At 39.6% G+C, this 11,208-nt stretch overlaps 1 protein-coding gene across 1 annotated transcript; it reads right to left on the bottom strand.

Moving 5' to 3' along the window:
* Positions 1–1,012: 1,012 nt before the first annotated feature.
* On the bottom strand, positions 1,013–5,842 carry LOC134804601 (uncharacterized). Its single transcript, XM_063777709.1, has one exon. The coding sequence runs from the start codon at positions 4,962–4,964 to the stop codon at positions 1,818–1,820; it is 3,147 nt and encodes a 1,048-aa protein (XP_063633779.1). The 5' UTR covers positions 4,965–5,842; the 3' UTR covers positions 1,013–1,817.
* Between the last annotated feature and the right edge of the window lie 5,366 nt (positions 5,843–11,208).

The raw sequence follows: 11,208 nt of genomic DNA, 5'->3' as shown, positions 1-11,208 counted from the left end.
AGGAGGTAGGCCAACTGGGTCCAAAATTGTATGATGAACAGTTATTGCTTTTTCTATGGAACGAAACAACAATGTATAGTTAATTATGATTATATCGGCTCTTCAATAGATATAGTCACTGATGAGGTAGATTAATATTGTAAGTGCTATTCTATTTGTATAAAAATACTTCTGCAATATAATCAACATTCAAATACAAACATTATCAAAATTAATTCCATCGTAATGTTCATATTGCACAATTAGTCGAAGGTAAACAAATATTTTGTAGGTGCTAAATCTGCTAATAGACCAATGATATGGATTGAAAAGCGAATGTGTCAACGTACCCCGATGGGCGAGGCGGGCCGGCACGGGCCGGCGCCGGGATGTCGCACGGTGCCGCACGGTGCCGCGCGCCGCGCGCCTCTGCAATGCAAAGGGCGAGGGCGCGCTGCGCAATAAAAGGGTCGACAAGCGAGGTACTTTGACTCATCCGCACATGTCGGCCTTGATATGTTCTAATTTGTTGATTAACCAAACAGTTTTCTCATAATTATGTACAAAGATTTCATTTGATTTTCTTTTAATTTAAGTACATATACCGATACTCGCGATAATTTTATTTAATACTATACAAAAAAACATTTACATTATTATTAGTTAAATTATTGCTAGAGAATTTCATTAGATCTTATTAAGCTAGAACTTATAAAAATTAAATCGTTTCGCAACAGACAGTTGGCGGTAATAATTTGGCAACGTTCAGGAAGACTACTTTCCTACCACTAACGAAACAGGAATGTTTGTAAACTAAATTCGTTCAAATAACAAATTGGTAACTTAAATCGGACATAAATTTGTTTTACGTAAAACATTCCGAAATTTAAACAAAGTAGTTAACTAGCTTAACATTTAAACAAATTTTAACAGAAAAATAATAATAGGAAGCACCGGAAAATATTTCTACAAGTCAATATTACAAAATGTATAACTAGCTAGAACAAGAACGATGCGGAGGTCGCATGCAGCACGACGCGACGCGCCGCGCGCCTCGCATGCGCTACGCACTCACTGGATTGTGATCTTTATTGACTTGTGGATGTTGATAATGTTCTACTTAATAATGCCATGTTTGGTTACACGTTTATTTTTAAAACTTAAACAAAAGAAAGTCATCTCTTATAATTAATAAGTCTATGATCATAAAATGTCTGGCAAATAAGTCCCAAAATATTTACAAAAAAAAATATTTTAACTTGTGTACAAAACGCGATGTACGTTCTTATTAACATGACAACCAAGAAACGTCGAAGTAGCATAATATGTATATACTTAGTAAAACAATGTATAATGAATATAGTATATAAATTGTCCGCTCATAGAATAATGAAAAATTTTCTAATAACTTTGATATTTTGTCGATGTTCATATGTATAAAATTGATATGGTTACGGGTCTGCTAAATTATTAGCGCGGAATAATATTCCGTCATATAATTACATGTTTAAGAGCTCAGACGCCCAGGCATGTAAAGTCACCTTGCACCGAAAACAAGGTTAGGTTGAATGAACAACAAAAAAGTGAGCCAGCGAACTGGATGTTTGCCCCCGCGACGCGGCCCGCGGGCCGCAGCGCTGCCCGGGGCCCGGGCGGCGCATAATCATCGCCACGGCACGAACAACGAAACGGTCCGATCTAACGTTAATAACCTACGACCCTACTTCAAAAGTTTAACTATATTGCAAAGTTGCTACTTTGTAAATTTCAAATGATATGTCTACACGACAACTTTACTTTGTCCTTGACGGGGACGATGTGAAAACTACGCAGGTCATTCACGATGGTGATGTTGAAGACGATGGCGAGGAAGAGGTGCGCAAGTTTTTCTTAATATGAGTGTCAAAGTGCTTTATCATGTGATCCTTTCTTATAAACCCTTTACCACAGTGATCGCAAGCAAAGGGCTTGCAGCCGGAGTGCAGGCACATGTGCCGGCGCAGATCAGTTTTATGGTTAAAGGATTTAGGGCACTCGTTGCACTTGAACGGTTTATTGTCTGTGTGCTTCATGTAGTGGCAATCATAAGAGACATCGTCCGAGAAGCGCTTGCCGCAGCGGTCGCACTTGAAGGGCTTGGCTCCCGAGTGGAAAGTCTTATTGTGCTGCGTCAGATAGCAGGCCTTGTTGAACAACTTGTCGCACTCGTAGCATTTGTGCACCGTAACGGGCGCGCTCTTCTTCAGCTGGTTCCTCTCCGACAGTGGAGTATTAGGAACCGTTGAAGAAATTAATGGAGAACTTCGGCTTTCATTCTCAGCTTTTGCGCTCTCAGGACTAGCTGGTGATTTCATTTGCGTACTATAGTTTTCTTTATTTGCGTAATCCATGATATCCTCTATTTTTAATATTTGAAGCTCACTTGAGTCTGTACGCATAAAATCGTCTTCACGTTTTATCGTTTTCCCTCCTACCGCGTACCCGTATGGATATATCTTTAAATTATCTGGATTATAAGAAACGACTTCTTTAACTGGTCGGGGCGCTAAACTATATTCATAATCCATACTCTGTCCACCGATTTCGATATTCGTATATTGCAAGGGAGCGTGAACCGGATCCACAATAATGTAACCGGCGGAAGACTCATCAGCAATAACTTGACCCCCCACGTTAGGCGATGTTATATAGTTGGAAACGTACACGCCGAACCGCTGCGTCTGCAGCTGTGCGAAGCTCGGCAATCGCACGCTGGCAGATTGGTTCGATGCGTCGTGTTCCATTACTTCAGCTGTTTCAGGTGACGATTCACCAAAAGTAGCTGGATTGGCTATAGGCAGGTTGTTGATAGCCATATCCATAACGTGGGGGGCCATCCCGTTTGGGTAATTCGGCGCTATAGTCTGCTGAAAATTCTGACCCAAATATAATGGGGTGTGCGTGGGGTCCGGAACCGAACCCCCCAAAGGATCCGTAGACCTCGGGTTGTACGGGTTGACACCCAAATGACTGAACGGCGGCAGCGTGTGCGGTGTAAGCGCCGGCGTAGTCTGAGTTAGAGCTGGAGTTGAAATATTGCTGGTTGACACTGATAGCAGGCCCCTCATATGGTGATTTTGAGAAACAGAGGGACCTGCTTCCCCGTTTGGGGGATTCCCTGATGTAGTAATAGGGACTCCCTTGGTACCCTGATGATTATTGTCTGCCGGATTACCTATGCCAGGCAGTTGACTACCTATGTTGAGCGGATGAGAACCGGCCTGATGCTGTAAAGGGTGATTGGCTAATGGATTATTACTGAAATTATTATCTAAATTACCCTGTTGAAGATGCGTGTACGGCGACTTGGACTGCATTGAGGCGACACGATGAGACCGGTCGAAGCTTTGCGAAGCGTACGGTGACTGCAGCGCAGCGTCGTCCACGCTGCGCCCGTCTTCGGAGGGGACGGGGCTCTGCGTGTTGGAGTCGGCGGCCTGTTGCGCGGCACGCGCTTGTAACGTTTCGCGGCTCGGGTGGTGATGATTTGAGATCGGCATAGTAGCTGGGTCAGGCTGACCAGAAGATCTTACTGCATTTTTATGTAATGTGGTATTGTAGTGTCGTTTCAAATGACCCGAGCTTGTAAACCATTTGTTGCAAGCAGTACAGTTGTAGGTTTTGGGTCTCCGTGCTTCATTCGATTTCCAGTTGGCTCCTTTTCCACCCATAGAGGGCATGGCCGAGGATGCTGGGTTTGTCGGTTGTGTGCTTGTTATTTGCGGCGCCGTAGGTGAGTCATATGGTCGATACGGAGGTTTCATATCAGGATTGGAAGAAGCCACGGTCCCAGAATAATCGGTCAGTGGCGGCATTTGAACACCGGGGTATATTTTTTGCTCAACGTGCATAAATGGCTTTTGGTCGTGATGAACAGCAAGAAATTTGTCTTGCACATAAGGGAATTTTTGTTCTTGATGAAACATTTTAGTGTCAGCTGCGTAAGTTTTATCACCAAACATTTTCTGATCTTTAAATAAAGAAACGTCCCCATTAAGTTGTGGATTGCTGTACAGCTTTTGTGTTTCCCATGGCATCATAGGTACAGTACGTGGATTCACTTCACGCCCTTGAGGGGCAGTTTGATCATAAGAAGAATTAGGTTGCTCACCTTCATTTCCTTGATAAACAACTTTTTGAGAATCCAAATCCAGTATATCAGACGACTCTTCATGTTCTTCTTTAATCTTTGTGTTATCGTTCTGGTAGCCGGAATTGTTATACTGTTTCGGTGGAAATTGTTGAAAAGGCATGGAAGCGGAGGAGGCGGTAGCACTAGAACCCGCGTGAGCAGAGTTGCAGTGTTCGTTGAGCTGCACCGCGGAGTCGCACACAAAGCCACATTTATCGCACTGGTTCGGGGACGGCGACGGCGTCGGCTGATTTAGTGGCTGCCCATACAGCGGACTCGAAGATGACACTTGCGAAACCCTTTCTTGCATGTTGTATGGGTGGAAGCGATTAGGTTTATGGTAATCTTGGTTATATTGTGACTGTTCCCAATTTATTTGATCAGGATGTTGGCCTTGAGGAAACCCAGAATGTGAGTAGTTGTTACCGAACTGTGGCCCCGGTGAAAAATTGGTCTGATCCGGGTTTTGGTAGGGCGAAGGTGCGCTGTGGTAGCTCTGGGGTGTCGCTGGGTGAGGGAACTGCGCCGAGGTCTCCGGCGTGGCGCGCTGCTGGAACTCCGGACTCGGCTTCGTGATCATATTGTCGCTCGAGTCGGCTGGAGCCGACACGGTCGTCTCGTTCTTCACTTTTGTACCGTTGTTGTTTTCACTATCATTTTGTGAGTTTTGCGTACTCCACTTCGCATATAAATTTTCTTTGTGGTATTGTACATGTACCTTTAAAGAATCAACAGTGTCCAGGTAAAGGTCACAAACTTCACAATGATAATCCCTCGACGGTAAGGTCGACGACACTGCGCTGCTGTTAGCCATTTAAATCATCAACCCAGCGGAGAGCACCGTCTCCTCCAACGAAAAAAAAATAATAAAAAAGCAACAGTCTTCGTCTCGACGTACATGAAGTCCGCACTGCATCAATCAGGCGCTACAGGTAAAAGTCATGGTCGCGGCCCGTCACCCCTCGTCTCAACTCGACTTATACTACGGCGATGTTGTCGAAGAAAGTTTTTCGCGGCATTTCCGCGCGCGGGCGGGCGGCGCACCACGTGCGCGGCGTAAACACTCGCCTGGCTCGGCGCCGGCAAAACAAACTGTCAACCGAGCGGTCCGAATTCACGACTGCAGCACTCCGATAACACTTTACTTTGTAGCACTTGTTTTGTTATATATTAAAGTTTGTCTAAAATTATTTATTAGCACGTAAGGAAGAGTTCACAAAGTCTTAAATGTTTTATCACAAAGTTAACAAACAGATAACAATTGGCACTTGTTTGAAACCCGGAGATGCGTGACGATATAGTTTGTAGTGCATAAGCTGCCGACACTTAGAGCGGAGGCCACACGGGTCACCTGGGTACGAACGTTGCGAGCGGACGTTTAGTAGCAACTGACAGCCTTCCCGAAGTCGCCTTCGGGGGCATGACTTCAATAACAATTCGCAACGTCGTCCCCCACCAAGGCGTGCGTGCGAGTGAGAGCGCCACGCTGTGATGAAGTTATCGCTCCTTCGTCCTTTTGTGTGTCCTTGGAGCGAGTGAGACGGCACACACGGGGGCACGGAGTGCGGGGGACGCGGCTGGTCCTACTCTTTCTCAAAATTGAAATGCCCGGTCGAAATGTCCGGTGATGCTGCGTCCGAGTAGGATAGCGATAGCACCCACCCTTACAATGCGGGCGGACAGAGCCCTGCGACGAAAATTTAGAAATTTAAAGTCTAGTTTGTACATATGTACATAATTTTCATTTTATTTTAAAATAAAATATAAAGTAAAATAAAACGATTATGAATCTTAACCATTACTAATCACTGAGCAATATTTATAAGTGTCGGAAAAGTTATCTTAGGTATTTATTTAGTTTCCATCTTAAAACGCATCTAGGGCATTATGAAACATGTGTTTATTTATGTTTGGAACAATTAATCACCACACCTGGCAATTTAAATATTTTTTTGTATATTTGGCTTGAAAAAAGTAATGTATCTAAATCTAAATGTATGAACTAATGTTTTATTTTAATGAATGCAAAATATAACACTTAAATTTTGTTACGTTACACGAGCTTTCTTTCTACCAATACATGAATGAATAGGTAGCTAAATCAATTAAAAAATGTGCACGGCTGCATGATCTTAGGCAAAGTTATTTTTAGAACATGATACATACCTCGTAATATAACATTGTTGTATCACTTGTAACCTTTTATAGATCTATAGTTATTCGTATTCATATATCTATAATATAATACATATATGTAATTAGCTACGTTTTAAGTTGAAGGTTTTACCTACATGTCAATTCATAGGAAATTAAACTCATAATATAGTTAATTAGTGAATTAAGGTAGATATATACCCGTCTTCGTCACTGTCCCAATGGTTGGCTTTTCAACGGCTTATTGCAAAAATAAGAAGACTACAATAAATGACACTTGTGATGTAGTTTATGTACCATATATGTTATCTACATTCGACATTTAGACAGATTAGTGTGTAAACTATTAGGTTTTTTATAAAATTATGTTGATCACATCCAAAGACCAGGGGGCCGATTTTTGAATTTCGATTCGCTCGATTTCGAGTATTTCGTCCAATAATATCTCCACTACTAGGCATTTAAATTCTACTAATAGAATTGAAATCGAGTGGTCAATATCACTCCAGATTCCAAATTTCGATCGCTCGTATTTCAAAAATTAGCATTTCGCCGTTTTCCACCGATTTTCGAGTGACAAAATCGAGCGATCGAAATTCAAAAATCGCCCCCCTGAGTTAGACGTGACTACGTGAGTGGTTTGTTCTCAGCCAGAAAGTATCTAACTATATTTATTTCTGAAACCGTGGTCTCGCGTTATCGTATTCGAATATAAGGAATAAAATAAAATAATTCGTCATAATACATTGGTACAAAGTTAAGGGTTGCGGAAAAAGTTAATACTTTAAAAATCATTCAAATGTTTAAATTTTTACAGATCTTAAACGATTCGGATAAAATCGTTTCATATACTTTCACTTTCGTATATACAAAATAATGATAATTTGGTACTTTTATAATGAAACGCTTGATCTTCCGTGTAAAAGTGTTAACTATTGGGACGTTTACCTTATCCCCTTATTCATAAAATTTTACAAGCCTCAATTGTTAGTTAATGTATATTTTTTCCCTTTCTTACAAATACATAAGCCAAAATAATAAATTAAGACAATTATTAGCTAATTGAGGCCTGTAGCGCGTTTATATATAACGCCGTTAAATCCTAAGTCAACGTCCCAATAACCATGAACAACATACTTAACCAACTTTATTATTTCTGTACATGCCTTTCCTAAACAGGTGTTAATTATTAATACTTGAAGAAATTCATTTTATTACATATCTACATTATCTATTAACAGTAGTCACGTAAAGGTAGTAAGTACAGGATTAATATAAAAAATCGTTCCGAGCGAAACCCATAAAATAATCATATAGCATCGCAGTGACCGAGTCCCGCGCAGGGCACTGAAAATTTTGCATCGTGGACGGCTGAGGGGAGGGAGCGGGGAGGCTCACAGGCGCGGTTCCTTCAATTTTTTCTAAACACATCGAACCACCGTCTCTGCAGCGTTCGTTCCAAATTCGGACGTTGCACACTGCTATAAGCATTCGTCTACAGTAAGTTAAAACGCCAAACGCTGAGAAAAGTAGACAGAGCGGCTGTTTGGTGGTGGTCACTTTGCTTTTTCGTGGGGGTAGGACGCAGTGTGCGCCGCTATCGGCCGGACACGAGGGCCATGCAAACTATGAGGGGTGCCGACATCGATTTTCTCGGACTATGCCGATCGCTTCCTTATCCTCGCTTGCTGTGCGATTTTACACTCGCGTATCTACGTTATCAAAATTTGTTTCTCGATAAGAGGGTAAAATTGGAGGTAGACCTGCATTTAAGTAGTTAGATGGGTAAGCTAACAGTGAAAAATAAATTATATGTATAGTTTTTGTAATATTTACGGATAAAGCGTACTCGTACGGACGGGTTTATGAAAACACCAGTTATTCAGGGAATTTGCATTACCTACGTATCATTATTATGTAAGATTATTTTGAGATATTTCCGAATCTACCCTCAATACTATTCTTATACATGATCTTGTATTTTAATAATTTCATAGGTAAAATTTCATACTACGTTTTGTATTTAGGCTTAACCCATAGTTTTGAAAGTATAGTATAGTATACATAGTATGGATATGTATTATGTTTATCTAAATATCGTATCTATTGTCATTAAGAAAATGTTTAGAAAATTATCAAAGTTATTTAAAATCATAAAATTGAGTACCTATGTGAATCAAAATAGGTACTGTTACTCATTTTGTTATTTGAATTTTTTTAATCCGTAACCTTTGATTTAAGTAGGTACCTACAAAACTAAAACTAAACCTAAAAAAAAATAGGTAGGTTTAGGTTTTAGGTTTAGTTTTAGTTTTGTAGGTAGTTCTATATTTTTTTTAGGTATTAGTTTTAGTTTTGTAGGTAGTTTTAATTTTAGGTTACTTTTTATTCTAAATTAGTAGGTACCTAATTACCTGTCAAGTGTCTACTAATCTAGTAAAACTCAATTCAATAAAGTTTTTGGTCATTGTATGATGCGCGGTATTGTTCTATGAGATCGGTGCAACAAATACGTAATAAGGGTTCTTAGAATTCAAGGACCGACATTTTACCTAGAAATATACCTAAGTATAGGTACCTACCGTTGCTCACAATTTTTTTTCTAAGACAGCAGCAAACACTTCAAATGTTAAAAAAATTACTTAAATATAACCGAAGTACGAGATTTTGTTTATTAATATGGTAACAAATTATACTTACTCTCCTTAGTCTCCGTGTCACTTATATTTCAGATTTTTTCTAAAATATCTGATTTAAAATATTTAATTTTGAATGTATATACAATACAGAACACACTTTGATTCCTCCTAGCGGGGAAGAAAAAGCCCTTTTCCGAATATGTAGGTGATGTGAAAAACATAATATTTGTAACAGATTACGACTTTATTTTCACATGTTTACAATTTGAATAAATTTTGAAATTGTGTTACATTAATACACATATTAATAATAGAACATACATACACACATACATACACATTAGTAATAGACATACATAATACATTAATGAGTATATTATGGGTAAATTTGACACATAGTCCCATAAAACTTAACAATGAGTTTCTTTGTATTTTGTGGGATCATCATTAATAGTCGTAAATGTGTACAAGATTATATGAAAGTAATTGAAATAATGTGTTAGTGCTCACTGCTACTCACTTGCAATTAGTATTTTCATTAATATTCAATCTGGTTAACGAATTGTCTCGATCTTTGGTATTGATATGGATTTAGCACAAGCGAATCAATGTGTTTATCATCTAGTTTAAATGCATAGTATTCAAGTATTCATAGAACGCTAAAAAAATAGGTACGAATTTTCTTTTACATTTACCTACACAATAACTTTTACATTTACACACTTACTTTTACATGTGCGTGACTTTGTCCACGTGAAGTTCATAACAGCTACCTACAAGTTACCGCCCCTTGTTTTACCTCCCTGGCGGAGGTTATCCGGGGTAAAAAGTCTAACTCCGGGACTAAAATTAGCTATATATTTATTTGCATATTAGGTACCATCTTATTTACATATAGACATATGGATTTTATCAACCAAAATATTTGTCTACTTTTACAATTATATAAAAGCACTTACACTGTGCCATTTTTATAAAACTTAAGTGTAAGTTGAGAGCTACTCGTAAAAGTCGTATTATCAGATGTTTTTTTTTTACTTCACCAGCCCGAGCCGATAAGTTTACCCGATTATAGGCTCTACTAAATATAGAACTATAGTATATAGGTACTTGGTCATTTAGTATTACTAGGCAGCTACCGAGCAGACTTTGAAACTCGATGTCCCATTCGAAATAAGCAGTTTTGATTCATTCACAGTGTTAGTGGTGGTAATTGCTATAACTGTTCCAAATTTTAAGCATCTACGTTAGTCTAAATAGTCGTATAGTCTCTGAAAAACGCATTGAACTAATTTGCAAGACCGAAGTGAAGCCTAGGAGCTCCGTGAACAAAGTTTATTACGGAGCTCTAAAAATCTGCCCTCCTAAGCTAAAAGGACGTATTTTCCATGAAAATTTAATGCAAATACCGCTTTTTAGCTTAGGAGGGCACAATTGCTATTGTTCCGTAAGCTTCATTTCCACGGCGCGAAAACTTACATGCAATTAGGTATTCGATTCGATACATTATGCTAACTACAGAGTAACTACAATGAATTGAGTCGATCAACTAAATACCGCAATGTAACGAAAAACACATACAAGTACGTATTCAATATCATCTGAGCACTTCGTGTGTGAACTCGAAGTTGCATTTTCATGAATAGAGGTCTGAATTCAGGCGCTGTATTCCCATTGCTTACTGAACGCCTTCGATGATTCGACTTAAAGAAACCACTATAGGCGTGATCTCCGTTTACGCATGTTACGGATCTCGAGGCCCCAGTCAGAGTGGTTGGCACGAGTAGAACGCTAGGTAGCGCACGGGGAGCGGTCGGAATACATGCAGGCCAGGAGTAGGTCACTGGACTCATTCCGCGAGTGTCGCGTCGCGACGCCTGCCTCTCGACCTTTTTTTAATCAAAGCTAAAGATAGACCTTTAATCATGTCATCAAATGTACGCACAATATATGTACATGTTGAGCACTGATATTTGATAGTATTAAGGGATATTTCCTATGGTCACGTCGAAGCCTGATGACGAAATAGTGATAGTAAAAATAGTTGACCCTATTCTTAAGTATTTGTCCCTATTATAATTTTACTTCAATACTAAACAACTACGTAATAAACCTTTGTTGTCAGAATGTCATTGATGTCGCAGCGTAGATAATTAGTGTGAATTAAAAGTATGTATAGGTAATACCTGCACCACCTACCTACTATTCGAATGTAATTTTTACGTGTCGATCGATAGAAACTGATTTGTATAGCTGACAGCTGTC

The sequence above is a fragment of the Cydia splendana genome, chromosome Z (genome assembly GCF_910591565.1).
Source record: "Cydia splendana chromosome Z, ilCydSple1.2, whole genome shotgun sequence".
NCBI lineage: Eukaryota > Metazoa > Arthropoda > Insecta > Lepidoptera > Tortricidae > Cydia > Cydia splendana.
The sequence above is the reverse complement of the archived record's forward strand: the minus strand, read 5'-3'. Positions and strand labels throughout refer to the sequence as shown.